This window comes from Monodelphis domestica, chromosome 6 (genome assembly GCF_027887165.1).
Source record: "Monodelphis domestica isolate mMonDom1 chromosome 6, mMonDom1.pri, whole genome shotgun sequence".
NCBI classification, from domain to species: Eukaryota; Metazoa; Chordata; class Mammalia; order Didelphimorphia; family Didelphidae; genus Monodelphis; species Monodelphis domestica.
Genome location: NC_077232.1, coordinates 246,151,498 through 246,166,886, shown reverse-complemented (window position 1 = coordinate 246,166,886; position 15,389 = coordinate 246,151,498). Strand labels below are relative to the sequence as shown.

Here is a 15,389-nt window from a genome sequence, read left to right as displayed (position 1 = left end):
CAAGATGCCCTCTAATCTCACTGAGATTCCCACCTGGGCGAGATCAAAATTTCTATTTAAACTGGCTGTAAAGCCTACTAAGGTCTCTCTTCCTACTTCCGCTTCTTAGCACACACAGCTCTCTACCTAGCAGGCAAGATGTGAGTGGTTATGAATGGGCTCTCTGGGCCTAGACACGTTCTTTCTTATTTTGTATTTTCTTTAATCCTTAATCTTTACTAAACCTCATAAAAATATAATACTTCTAGCAGAGAAACTAATTTTAACTGCTGCAAAACCCAGCCTTGGACCCTCACTAGCCAAATGACCCTGGGCCAATCACTTAATACAGGTTGACACGATTCCTCATGTATTAAATTAGCTAAAAAAGGAAATGGCAAGCCACTTCTATATCTTTGCTGAAATGAAACACCAAAATGAGGTCACAAAGAGTTGGGCATGACTGAAACAACACAACAAAACAAGAATATTTACTACATATTTACACAGATAATACATATAAACACATGTACATGATTGTATTTGTATCTTCTCTGTGAATATTATCTATTTTTCTTACATAGATATGTACATACCTTTTATAATATTGTACAAATTAGATTATATCTGAATTTAGTTTTTTTATCTGCTATAAATTTTCACTTTGCAAAGATCAAGTGTTTTCTGGATAAAAGTGCCTGGTATTCTTTTGCCTTCCTTATTGTTATTATTTTAACTCAGTTAAACTTTCACTGGAGATTGTAATCATCCAAATATTATTTACTTTATCCTTTTTCTGGTTTGGGGTACTAATAACTTATTTAAAATCTACCTACTCTTTTCATGTCCAATTTAAATGCCACCACCTCCATGGAACCCCAACAGACTATCCTTAGTTTCTAAAGAACATCATTCTCAGGCCTTTCATTATTCTTTGATTTGTAATATTCTTATGCATTTCTTATGTAACATTAGATAATGTAGCAAAGTGTGTTGATATTTTATCTTTCTATCAGATTGTTGACACATTGAAGATACAGAGACTATTTTAGCTTCATTTTTATCTATAAGATTCTATGCACTTAAAGCACTTAATAAATATTTGTCATTGTATTCTAGATAGTTGCATATTTGTCATATTGCTTCTACTAGATTATTAAATTTTCAAGGATAGCAACCATGCCTTATTCATCTTTCTTTCTTCCATGGTTGCTAGCTCAATATTTTGCTCATAATAGGTTCTCAAAAATGTTTGTTCACTTAACGAACATTTGAATTTTGGGGCAAAAACTAGAATACTAGACATTTCGTGATAAGATTTCTGAAAATGGTAATTTTTTTAAAGTGGAAAAACAACTCTGAGACCAGTTTTCTATTTCTTCTAATCAGCTATGCCTCTCTTTTATGTGTATCATTTCCTGAGACAAAGTGTGATCAGTCTGTCAACATATATTTTTCCTAGGATTTTTGAGGTACAACTCATTGAATTTGGCTGTTAATAAATATATGCATATAATTATATTGGAGGAGTAGCTAGATAGCACAGCAGATAGAATGGGTGAAGTCAGGAGGATCTGCATTCAGATATGACCTCTGACACTTCCTAGCTGAATGACCTTGTCAAGCCACTTAACCCCATTTTCCTAGCCCTTGCCACTCTTCTTAGAACCAATACTAAGATAATAGCTAAGAGGCTTTCTTTAGATATAGACATATGAGTTTCTGAATCATAGAGGGATGACATTACTTTTTTAAGGTATTAGAAAGACACTATGTACCCCAGCCAAGATTGTAGTTAAATTAAAGCCACTTAAAATGTTTGATCATATCTGGATATTTATACAGCAAAGACAAAATTGAAGAGTTTTATGTCCTTTTGGCATCATAATAAATGAATGGTAAAAGCACTTTGAATAAAATGCATAATAAAATATAACAGAATATTTACTCCCTTTCTTTTGGAGAAAAATAATTTTTAATTCTAAATCAGTGAAAATTTCTAACTTTACAAATGAGAAACCACCAAGCAAGTACCATCTTTCAAGGCTCCCTTTGTATCTCTTCTTTATCAAATCATGATATTAAGAGATCTGTGAAATAAAATCAGTTCCAGACTTTACCAGTTCAACTCAGACAATCAGTTGTTATTGGGGAAGGGGGAGCAGGAGCAGGGTAGGAAGACTTTTACAGTTTTCTCTTTCTGCTACATTAGGAACAGCTGGATCTGTTTCAGCCAACAAGAGACCAGTTGATATAATAAATAACAAACAACTGTAAGACTAGTATTGCTTTCAAAGATAAAAAGTTTAAACAATCCATTATGAAAAGAGAGCAGGATATAAAGTCACTTGTCAGAAATTCTATTAAAATGGCCATTTTCTTAGATGATGAATTGCCACAGGATTTCAAGCACCCATTTTTTATCTGTGCAGTTGTTCCTCCAGGCAATTAGGTGGTAAAGTGTATAGAGTACTGAGCCTGGAATTGGAAAGACCAAAGTTCAAATTTGACCTCAGGTACTTACTGGCTATGTGACTAAAAGCAAATCATCTAAGCCTCAGTTTTCTCAACTGTAAAATGGGGACAATAATTGCATCTATCTCCCAGGATCATTATGAGGATCAAATGAGACATTTTTACATAGCTTAGAACAGTATCTGGCATTGAGTAGGTTCTTTATAAAAGTTTATTGTCTTCCACCCTTCAGTGATGTGGTCCTTATTAAGCAAACATGCTGTCTAGGGCCATAGTATGTACCAAATTGATGAATGCAACCCAAACCATTTTAAAATGCAATTGAGTAATATTTAACAAAATAAAAATTTTAAATGTCATGATAGAGAACATCACATTTTAAAACTATTTGTGTTGGATGTTACTGACTTACCATTTCCAGTTATTGCATGTGTGCATATTGTTTTAAAATAATTTCCTGCCATTGCATTTAATTATTGATGTTGAAATGCAATTTTATTGATGAAAACACTTATGATTGCTATAGTTCTAAAAATGTAAGGCAGGTTTTGGGTATTAATTATTTAGGTGAATAAATAGATGAAGTGAGAGATTCAGATGGATTTAGGATGAGGACTGTTTGGTGGCATCATTAACAGACCTGTTTTAAAGCTTCCCCATGATAACATAGACAGCCTAGACAGAAAATGAATAATGTTTGTCAGAGGTGTTGCTTTTTGCTAATCAAACATTCAACATGAGAGGAGAGAGAAACTGCTTATGAGATTTTCAAGCATAGAACTTTAGGGGGAGGAATTGATAACAGTTTCAAAATTTCTTTTCTCAGGCATTAAATTCAAGAAAACATTCCCTCTTGCTTAATATCGCTAATTGTCTTTTGTTCTCCAGAGTGGACTGACATCCTTGCATCTTGCTGCTCAGGAAGATAAAGTAAATGTTGCTGAAATCCTTACTAAGCATGGCGCCAACAAGGATGCTCAGACTAAGGTAAAGTCAAACATGGTAAAGGAGCATTTGCAGGGTTTCATTTTGGAGTTGGAAAAATAGACGACTTGAACATAACCTAGTTTCCTCTGCAATAACTGATGATAGCCATCCTCTTTTATTTCTACCATCTGCTCTAGAAAACTTTGAATGTGTAGTCTTGGCAAATGTTCAGAGTACTTATACTGAAATTTTTTCTTTGATTATTACAGCTTGGTTACACTCCTTTAATTGTGGCTTGCCACTATGGAAATGTAAAAATGGTCAACTTTCTTCTGAAGCAAGGAGCAAATGTCAATGCAAAAACCAAGGTAAAAATTTCTGGAAAAGGCCCTTTTTTTGACTATTGGGGGATGAATGGTTCAGTCATATGGTGCTTACCTCTTCACTACTTCTGGACAATTTGAAGGGATTTTTGTTTGTTTTTGGTTGGTTTATCTCTCTCTCTCTCTCTCTCTCTCTCTCTCTCTCTCTCTCTCTCTCTCTCTCTCTCTCTCTCTCCTCTCCTCTCCTCTCCTCTCTCTCTTTGTATTTGTCTATCTGTCTGAATCTACTGAGCCATGTAGCTGCCCCTAGTTTGTACATTTCTAATATGGGTTTCTAAATAGTAATGTTATTTTTCAATTCACATACTTTAATTCTAATAAATTTCATTAGTTAGAAGGTTCCTTAATCTAATGATAGATAAAACTTAACATTAAGCTCTGAAGTAGAATAAGGATTTGAAACAAATCCAGGTTGGAGAGCATTGTGGCAGATTCTATGTTGTTTCAAGGCTTTTTTCCCTTTATAGAAATACATTCTAGAAACTTAGAAGGGCCTCCTTTTCATTTTTAATGGGCCATGTCACACTGGGAATCATCTCTCAGACATACTTAATGATGCAGTGATATGTTAAGCCTGAACACAAAATTGAAATATGGGATGGAGCTGGCTTAATAATAACTGACATTTATAGAGTATTTTAAGGTTTCCAGAGTGCTTTTGAGCCTCCCAATAGCTCAATGGTATAAAGATTATAAGTTGTTGTTGCTGTTGTTATTGTTGTTTCCTCTAGTATATCTACACCTATGCTTTCATCTTCATAACTCTTCTTCTTGTTCTTTTTTAAATCAAATTTTAATTTTAGAGTTAAATTTTAGGATTTTTAAGGATTTTTCACCCTGAGACGTTATATGTCCTTTCCAGGGTCACACAGCTAGTAGGGAGTGATTCAACCCTAGCTTGCTTGCCCAGTTCCAACATTCCATGGACTATATCATGCTGCCCCTTAACCCCAATCAAATTTTGAAAGTCATATAAATAGCCCTATTGAAAAACAACTAGTTAAGTATATAATTCAGTGTACTCAAATAGAAAAAAATCATCACTTCAGCCATTTTAGTGATGCCAGAACATTAATCAGGGATTGGTTAAGCCCCTGCTATGTTGTAAACACACACATAAATTAAATGTGTGTGCATGTGAGCATACCTATATTTGCTTGTCTGTGTAACAGACATGACATCATCTAGCTACCTCTATCTATGTAGATATAAACATACATATACATATGTATGCACAGAGACCCATATATATGTACACATCCACTTCCACAAAAAAGGAGATAGCTAGCTAGCCCAGTGCACAAGATCTCTGGACCTAGAGTCAGGAAGATATGTGTTTTCATCTGGCTTCAGACACTTACTAGCTGTGTGATCTTGGGCGAGTCATTTAATCTCTGTTTGCTTTAGTCCGTCAGAAAAGGAAATGACATGGCAGCTGGGTAGCTCAGTGGATTGAGAGCCAGACCTAGAGGTGGGAGGTCCTAGGTTCAAATCTGACCTCAGACACTTCCCAGCTATGTGACCCTGGGCAAGTCACTTGACCCCCATTGCCTAGCCCTTACCACTCTTCTGCCTTGGAGCTTGGCTCCAAGATGGAAGGTAAGGGTTTAAAAAAAAAAGAAAAGGAAATGACAAACCACTCCAGTATCTTTGCCAAGAAAACTTCATGGATAGTATTAGTGTCCATGGAGTCCCAAAGAGAAGACTAGGACTGAATGCCTGAGAAATAACAACAAAAATAGATAATTATACACAAACTTGCCTACATATACAGTCACCATACAAAGAAGCACAACACACACACACACACACACACACACACACACACACACACACACACATACAACTATGTCAAAAATATATTTACAGGTGAAATGGGAAAAAACAACAGCTTACCCAGGGACACTGCCTTCTTCCTAACTAATTCAAAGACGTGGACATAGAATTAAATGTTGGTGCTCAGTAACTTGGTCAGTTTGAAGCAAGAAGTAATATGGATTCCAAACGCAATGTCTTTCATCTGCAAAATGCTTTTGATGCTCCCTTTCACTGATGACTTTCCTCTAGAAAAAATAAAAACACAGTTTGTGGTAATCACCAACTCAAGGATTTCCATTCTCCTTGTCATTCTTTGGAAAAGTTTTTGTGGGAAAATGGACTTTTAATTAGACATCAAAGCTCCCTTCAGATTGTAACTGCAGTTCATTGGAAAGTTCTTATGCTAATTCTCAGCAATTCCCTCCTTAAATCATGATTGTATTTATTGGATTGACTAAGCCACGCAGTATGTACTTTAGCAGTATTTGGGGGAAGCCCAGATCTCTTAAAATATCCCCTACGCACATGATCATGACTTTTATTCACCAAGATAAAGAGCTAAAAGTCAAAGCAGGTCACCTTACTTTTGTAAAAAAAAATACTCAGAACTGCACTTAGTTATGCTACAATATTGAGAAGAAATAACATTAACATCTTCTGTGACCCAAAGCTTGACCTGCTCAAATGAATATTTGATTAGAAAGAAAAAATAGAATTTGAACATCATAATTCATTTTCTTAAATGAACTGAGTGATTCTTACTGTGCCAAATGCAATAATATTTCTTCAGAGATGATAGTATACCCATTCCATTATATTCACATTCTCTGAAGGATTGATATTTTTCTGTTCCTCATCTTTTCTGTGAAATACCTAGAATTCATTTTTAAAAAAATAATGTTTTAGAGAATTTTTTGCATTGTAAAAAACAATTTTTCTTTGCAAAGTCAAATATAATTTTAACCAATCAATATTGATGTGACAACACTTTTAATAATCTTTTTTACCTCATTGGAGTCTCAACTTATCAAATAACAACATATCAAATTAGCATGTGACAGAATAAGGTTTGTCTAAATCTATCATCATGAATAACAAAGATTACAAAATAAATGGTGAGACTTTTTTTTTAACCTGAGAACCAAACATACTGAAGGATCTCTTAGCACAGCAACATATACTGAAAGACTTAAAATATTAAAAAAAATAATGAAATGTTTAACTTTAAGTAAAATGATCTTTTCTCTAGATGAAGAATTTTCTAATGTCCAAGAAATTTCTGGATCACTGAAAAATCTGAACTAAAAAGTGGTCATGATTGTTGTCATCATCCTTTCTCAAGCTCAACAGTGTTTGGTCTCAAGTTGTTGGTTTTGGTCCTGACATAGTTTGAAGAAAAATTGCCAAACCTGCCTAGCCACATCCAGAATTGGAAATTAACATGAAAATGTTTAAATGAAAATCAGTTAAAGATGTTATTATCTTTTTTTTAATTCCAATGATAATTGTAAATGACTTTGGGAATGAACCTCTATTTGTTTCCAAGAAATTGTCATGACCAGACATCTACCATAGTGAATGGTTGCCTTCTAGAGGTGTTTGTAGTCATGAATACTTTCAAAAACAATTTTTTCCTTAAATCACTTAAAGCAAATAAGTATCTAAATAGAAAGATTCTGAGCTCTTGTCTTAAATCCAAGGACATAGTGTGGTAATGTATTTTGAACTTTGAACCAGAAGACTTGTGGTTCATTTCTAATCCTGATGGCTCACAAGCTATATTTGTTTTGTAGAATCACCTAATTTAAAATATTAATAGTGATACCAGCAGTGATAAAAGATCTTTCATTTATAGAGCACTTTAAGGTTTAGGAAGCATATCATGAAATTTCTGTGAGGTAATAGGTGAAAGTATCCTTATTATTACCAAGTGATGAATGTTGAGAAGATTAAATATTATACAGAGTATCCTAAAATTATTCACATATTTTTAAAGTATTAAAACTTTGGTGACACCTTGTACTCCTACCTCCTACTATTATCCATAAAAACGAAACCCCAAAATAGTTTTAGAAAGAAATTTCTAAGTCTTTTGGTACAGGAAAACAAACCAGAAAAGAGGTTTGGTTCTACCCTCTCCCCTGAGAAGTTTTATATCCTATAGGGTTTAAACAAGAGCGCTAATATATGAACGACAGGTATCCAGCGAAGCAAAGTTGCCAACTAAATAACTGGAAAGCCAAAGAGATTGGGATCTAGATATGTATAACTATAAAAGTTGATTAAAATTAGGGCCAAAACACAAGCCTGGGTTGCCCTACCACATATCTGAGTTCTGGTCATTCAAAACAAAAAAATACTTGAAGAGATGCCAGGAAAAGAAAGCCAATCGCTCCTCTCAAGGAGTTTCCAATCTAATCGGGAAGACAATGCACAAAAAGAAATTTAAAAGATTTTGGTAGTAGGCACATACTCTAGCACTGGGGCATGATGTTCTTGAAGGCAAAATCAAGCAGAGTTTCCTTTAAGTCTCAACTGAAATCCCATCTCTTACTGGGTACCTTCTCCAAGCCTTCTTAATTTTAATGCCTTTAGCTTGTTTTCTATATATATATATTTTGTCTGTTTTTTCCAGCCCCCCCATTAGATTAGAAATTTCTTGGGGTAGGAATTTGGGAGGGGGTCGAAACTGCCTTTTGTTTCTTTTTGCATTCCTGGTGCTTAATAATAAATAATCCTTGGTAAGGGAGTAGGTGCTTGTGTGTGGGTTTTGTTTGTTTTTGTTTTTTGGTTTTTTTCAGTCATATCTGACTCTTCATGACCTCATTTGGGTTTTTTTTTTTTTTTGGCAAAGATCCTGGAATGTTTTGCCATCTCCTTCTCCAACTCATTTTATAAATAAGGAAACTGAGGCAAATAGGGGTAAGCAGCTTTCCCAGGGTCACCCAGCTAGTAAGTGTCTAAAATCAGATTTGAACTCAGGGAGATGAATCTTCCTGGACTTGGGTCTGGAGCTCAATCCACTGTGCCAACTAGCTGCCCCAAGTAGGTGCTCAATAAATGTTTATTGGTTGAGATGACTAATTCTGAATCCTCTATAAAGGGAGACTTTGGGAGGAGTTATTTATTTGTTGTTCTCTACTCTCCTGCCCTCCTGTCAGAGAGGAGAAGGAACAGAGAGTATTGAGTACCAGAGCAGAAGCAATTTCATGATGAGATTTTTGGAGATGAGCTTATCCTGGGGGAAAGGTCTTTTTCTTAACTTGAATCTCCCTCTTGCCTAACCTACAAACCATCTAGCCTCTCAAGATACAAAGAAATGTATGCACTAGATCCCTCCAAAATCTCTTCCATTCCTATGGCTATATTACTTTGGTGTGTTGTTCAATGGAATGGTAAATAGATGAAGAGATTGAGATTCCAAAGACCTGAGTTCTAATTCTACCCCATCAGCTATGTGACTTTGGACAAGTATCTTAACTGAGGCTCTTGCCCTCCATTTTCTCATCTGTAAAATAAGGGGATTTAATTGCATGATCTCTAAGGTCTCTTCCAGTTCTATAGCCTCTGATCTTTACATTAGGATCATGTTTGCTCCTGCCTATTCTGTGCCCTTGGAAAATAAAATATAGGTTGTACTAAAAATCTTAAGCTTTCCAGCTTAAAAATACCAGAGATAGAGCTTAGAGATATCAGACCTTATGTATATGTGTGTAGTAGAATAAAAAATATATATGAGAGAAATGAATATGTGTAAATATATCATATATTTATATAAGCAAACACATGTATGCAAGACACCTTTATTTACTTGAACAAGTTCATTTTAACAGACATTTTTAAGTGAATACTACGTAAAAAGTGTAAAAAAGGAAAACATAAATCCTGGGAAGCAATTATCTGAGCCATACTGACATTTATTGTAGAAAGTTGTAAATTACAAAATATCAGGGTCCAAGCCCATCCCAGCTCTGCCAAAGACTCAGTGCTTATGTGTCACTGGTATCTATAAAGTCAAATTACACAGACATCCCACTCCCCCTTAAAATGGGAGTGGTCTTCTAAATACCTCTTCTCAGAGAGGATGACCGGAGCAGGTCTCTTTTTTTTTTTTTAAAGAAGAGTATATTCTATAAAGTCATGATCAATTCCATATGTGGTAAAAGCCAAGGTCAATTCTGGGAGCTTCGAAGCCAACTGAGATATCATACTAGCTGGACGCCGTCCAGAATGTTGGAAACAGACACGCAGCACCCTTTGGCAAGGATGTCTTGTCAAGGCATTACAGAGAAATTTCACTCACAATGTGATTATTGATTACTGATTCTCAATGCAATTATTCAAAGAATAATTGCAGCCATTCTTTATTGTTAATTCTGATTGAAATTTATTATATTAAGATTGGCCATCTAAATATGCAGACAAAATATAAAAACAATGAATATATCCTAATTAAAACAGATTAATTAAGTTATCTTTTATAAAAGCAGTAGATAGATGATGTTGTAACATTAAATACATAGCACTATAACACATTTTTCTCCCTCCCCACCTCTCTTCTTCTTCTCCCTTCTTCTTCATCACCCACCACCCCCAGTCCATGCTATAAAAATGCACCTTTCCTCTTACCTATAGTCCCAGTCTGAGGAATCAATCCATGGACCAAAGAGACACACAGATAGGAATACATTCATTTACACTAAATATGGAAATTAGCAGGTCAATATGTAGAGACACAACATATATAACTAAGGGCTTAACAACTATTATCTCATTTGATGCTCACAACAACCACCCTTGGCGGAGGTAGATGCTATTGTTATCCTCATTTAACAGATGAGGAAATTAAGGCAGACAAGGGTTGTCACTTGCCCAGGGTCACACAGATGGATTTGAACTCAGATTTTCCTGATTTCAGCCTAGGTGCTCTATGCATTATGGCATCCCCTCACTGTGTGTATACATAGAAAGAATAAAAAAATGTGATACTGGACATATTAAGTTAAGAGATTAAAACCATAGGATGAGAACTAGAAGACTGGAAGAGTCTCAGAGGCCCCCCAGGGGACCACAGAACTCCATCAAGGAAGGATACACAGTTCAATAATAGGCATTTGGTGGTAAGGGAATGATCAACATTCAGGTTGAAATGGCTTTTCTAGGCAGTGCTATTTGCAACATGAAGATTAGACATTCAGGAAGATGAACGCCTTGGATGTTTTGCTTCAAGGGAAGAGACACAGGAATTAAGAGTCCGGAAACCCCGAGTTCAAATCTTGCCTCAGACATTTGCTAGCTGTCTAACTCTGGGCAAATTACTTATGTCTCTGGGCTGCAACATCTTCACCTATAAAATGAAGGGATTGGACTCAGTGGACTCTAATGTATATTCTAGTTCCACCTCTTATAGTCTCCTGATTCCTCAAGGTCTTCAAGTCACAGGTAGGTAAAGAAATTAGCTGAGGCCACATAGTCAACATCAATGATGAGATTTGGATTCAGGTCTCTGACTTCAAAGCCAGTAGTTCCTCATACCACATTGCTTCCCCAAGTGTGGGGTACGTTTAGGGTTCTACAATATCCATTCTCAAACTTTATGCCCAGAATGGGAAATAATATATTTTCATATTGATTAATATTGATAATATTTATTGATAATAATTATATTGATAATATTAATAATCATTATAAAGGTACCTCTTATTTATTCACTTTCTCACCATCTATTATGGTGGCTTTCTGAATAGTACTACCCCCTCCAAAAAAAGTTTTAAATATTACTTAACTTGTGTAATATATAATGACATGTCGACATCTGAATCAGTTGTTCCCCCCAGGGCCAGAATGTCTGTGCAGCTTGGATCAAAGATGGGTTGGCTTCAAGGCCATTCCATAAATACCAACCTTAACAAGGGAGCCACATGAAGCAAACTGTCCAGGGCATTCATCTTCCAGAAAGTCTAATCTTCATGTTGCCTGGAAAAACCATTCTAAATGGAATGCTGATCATCCTCTTACCATTTAAATGCCTTTTGTTTAACTAGGTATCCTTGACTTATTTTTTTTTTCTGACCAGTGCCTTTAACCTGAGACCCAGACTCCTGAATATTTGAATCTTTGGAACAAGACTCAAACCTTGTTACAAATCTTATGGCAATGATTAGAAAAGGCAGTGAAAGCAGATGGATGATCTGTGGTCTTCTACTCGTCTTTCTCCCTCCTACCCCAGAGAGGAAGGCAGGGGGAGAACAACACAAGATTCTGCCTTATTACCTTGCCCTTTATAAGCTTCTGTTCCCCATTCTCATCTCTGCTCATAATTGGGGGGAATGGTTTAGCGACTGTGCATCTTACTATTTAATAAGACAGTCTGTTCTACTTCATTTACTAGGTCAGAAGGTCTGAGGGAGCTGTTGCTTCTGAGAATTATAGATTGCTGAGTAGAAATAAAGCATTCTTAATAGTCTCAGTGTAAAGAAAAAAAATTTTTTTACAAATTTTACAAAATGAATGCTATTTTTTTCCTCTCCTCTCTTCAAATTGGGGATAATGACCACCAGAATGGCTACACTCCGCTGCATCAGGCTGCCCAACAAGGCCACACTCACATCATCAATGTTCTTCTCCAGCATGGGGCTAAACCAAATGCTATTACTGCTGTAAGTATTTGGGGGTAAGGGTGGGGGGAATCGCCTCAAGACCAGGAATTGTTAACCTGTTGCCTGTGAAATCTTTTTGAATGTCCTTTAATTTGGTAGCTCTAATCGAATATAAATGGTTTCCTTTGTAGTCCCATGAATTTAAAAACATTCTTTCAAGAGGGAGGCCAAAGGTGTCAGTAGATTGTCCAAGGGGACCATAAAAACAAAGTTGTTGCTTTCCCCCCTCACTGGGTCATACATGTATCATCACTCAAAACCTATTTCCATATTATTCATTTTTGCAAGAGAGTAATCTTATAAACCCCAAACCCCAAATCATATACCCAAATAAACAAGCGATAAATCATATGTTTTCATCTGCATTTCTACTCCCACAGTTCTTTCTCTGGAAGTGGAGAACCTTCTTTGTCATAAGTCCCTCGGAATTGCTTGACACAAAGTTTAAGAACCCCTCCCTGCTCAGCCAGTCCCCTTAGCCCATCCAGGTTGGTTCGTCCCATAGCTGAGCTGAATCCCTTATCGTAAAGCAGACCAAATTCCCAGCCAAGTTGAGCTGCCAAAGAAAGCTCTTACTGCCGTCATACTTCCAGAGTTCAGTGGGAGTGTTTTGCCTGATGGAGAACAGTTTGACTTACTCCATCATCTCCCCTCCCGAGAGCGAGAGCGAGTCTTTCACTTGAGTCCTATTGAATGTGCTTGCTTACAGCTGGCTATCAGATGTGGGAACACATCTTTCTTCTGGTCTTTTTCAACAACTGGAGCTGCTTCAGGGCGCTCTGCTTGGTGGCAGCCCTAAGACAAAGCCCCTTTGCCCAAGGAACCATTGAAAATGGAAATGAACCTATGCAATTAAGCTAGGATCCCCAGGGCTCGCATTCTTTGTTTTTGTTATTTTGCTGCATGGTGAGCTCTTGCACAGCTGTAACTAAGGATTTCACTGTATTCCCCGAGGCAACATCGGACCTACAACAGATGTTGTAATATCTAATGAAAAAGTTAACTTCCCACGTGCTAAGTTTCTCTCTCTTCAATTGACCAGGGATTCTTGTGGTCTTGACACACTATTTGTAAGAGATACTTGACAACTTCAGGGTTAAAGCATTAGAATCCTTTTTTTTTTTTTTATTAGAAATAGTAGGCAGATGTAAGCATGTTGTGTTCCCATGGTGACTGGGACTATAGTCTAAAGAAGTTACAAAGACAGATTCAGATGTAATGGTAAAAACCAGTGATTTTCCTAAGCTGTGCCTTGTTTTGGATGGAAATGCTGGCTCATGCAGAGCTGCGGGTGATCTCATTGGCTCACATCACAGTCCTTCCTCTCACTTCTCCCTCTCTTTCTCTCTTTCTCTTCAGAATGGCAACACTGCTCTAGCAATTGCTAAACGTCTGGGATACATCTCTGTGGTCGATACGCTGAAGGTTGTAACTGAGGAGGTCACTACCACCACAACGGTGAGTATGGACGGAATCACCCTGCGTGAAGGGCTTACATTTTTTCTTTTTCACTTACAACTCTTGCGTCCCTTTGGGGCTTGAGATACTATTATTATTATTATTTCACTAATTATACTTGCAAAATTCACATGAAAGGAATTGAGGCACAAGCAAAATTCCACACAAGTTGTAACAGTTTGTAAGTAATTTCAGATCACACAAACGTAAGAAAAAATGACGTTTTTCCAAGTGTGTGACGCATTTTAATGCTTAGCTTCTTGTTTCTGTCTTCTCTCCTCTGATCCTTTTCCCCTTGTGCTCTTTTAAATGACACCCACAGTTGGTAAAGTGGCATGGTCATATCCCAGCAGACTCCTCAGCAGGGGTACAATGCCAGGTGGCTACTGGAATGATTCAGGGGGATAGGGATCATCTATCTATAGGAGGAAAGGCTGGCTTTGTGCAAATGTATTAAACAGCATTTGTTTTACTAATCATGAAAAAAAGCCTTCTTTTCTTCTCTCCACGTTGTCAAACATGATATTAATTTAAATTAATTTTAAACTGAATTTCCTGCATTTCACTGGGTAATAATATGGGCGTTTCCAGATGCAGTATTTTTTTTCCTTCTGCTTTGATTATTTTCAATAAACCTGTTGTTTCTTAGGCAAAGAACAATGATTAACATTTGAATCCATTTAGTTCAGGGCAAGTAGTTGACATTCTGGAGACAGACTGAGGAAGAGAAAAGAAGGACTTGGGAGAATGAGTCCTATTTTTTTTTCCTGTGTAGCAGTTTTAGCAGTAGAGAAGCTTAAAGAAAGAAGTCCTCCAAAGAAGGACCTCCTAACCAAAAGCTGAAATGGCATTATGGTTGGCTCCCATTTGTTTATTGACTGCCCCTCTTTTTAAATCCTTGAAGCTTGAATTTTAAGAACAATAGCTGTTTATTTTTATTTGAACAATACTTTACAAAAGTAGAACTGCCTCAAGTTATTTAATGACCCACCGGGACACTAAGATCATAAATGAACTAACAGAAAAAAATTTAGCAAGTTTCTAGTAAATGTCCTCATCCAGGAGTGATGCATGCAGACTTTTAGAACACTTGGTTCTTCTGAGAGAAGTGAGGAAAAGGAAAGGAATTTTTGCTCTTACATCCTGACACTGAATCCCTGTTGATATACAATGAGGAAGATGGAATACAACTGGTTGACATGCAGTTTTAAGAAGAATAAGCTATTATTTATTAATGAGCTGCAAGACACAGGCTGAATTTAGATTGGAGAGCATAGCACAATGTGTTTCCCAAAAAGCTTTAATACCTTTGGCAAATGCAATGCAGTATTTTTAAAAGAGGGGAAACTGAAATTATAACCATTTTAGAACTGGCTTTAAAAAAGGTCCAATTGTATATTTTTTTTTAAATAACAATATGCCAAAAAATAAAAAAAGGAAAAATGGATTTTTGACATTTAGTATAACAGATGCTTGGCCAAATTACTCTGGTTTTGAAATTGATAGTTGAGTCTAAAAGATTTCCCTTACCTTATGGTTTCTTCTTTCTCAGAAATCCTCTCACTAAATTTCTGTGTACATATAACACTTTAGCTAGCTTGCCAAAAATAATGCATGAACCAAAAAAAGTCTTTATTGACAGGATTTCCAATTTCACAAGCTACTCTTTAACTGCTATGTTTTCTGCCAC

At 36.3% G+C, this 15,389-nt stretch overlaps 1 protein-coding gene across 50 annotated transcripts in view; it reads left to right on the top strand.

Annotated features, from left to right (window-relative positions):
• Nucleotides 1-15,389, top strand: part of ANK2 (ankyrin 2) — a 765,649-nt gene that overhangs the window by 652,158 nt on the left and 98,102 nt on the right. For all 50 annotated transcript variants that reach the window (XM_056803048.1, XM_056803045.1, XM_056803053.1 and 47 more), the window contains 4 exons: nt 3,343-3,441; nt 3,651-3,749; nt 12,143-12,241; nt 13,601-13,699. In XM_056803048.1, coding sequence (XP_056659026.1) covers nt 3,343-3,441; nt 3,651-3,749; nt 12,143-12,241; nt 13,601-13,699 — 396 coding nt within the window. The remainder of the gene's footprint in view (nt 1-3,342; nt 3,442-3,650; nt 3,750-12,142; nt 12,242-13,600; nt 13,700-15,389) is intronic.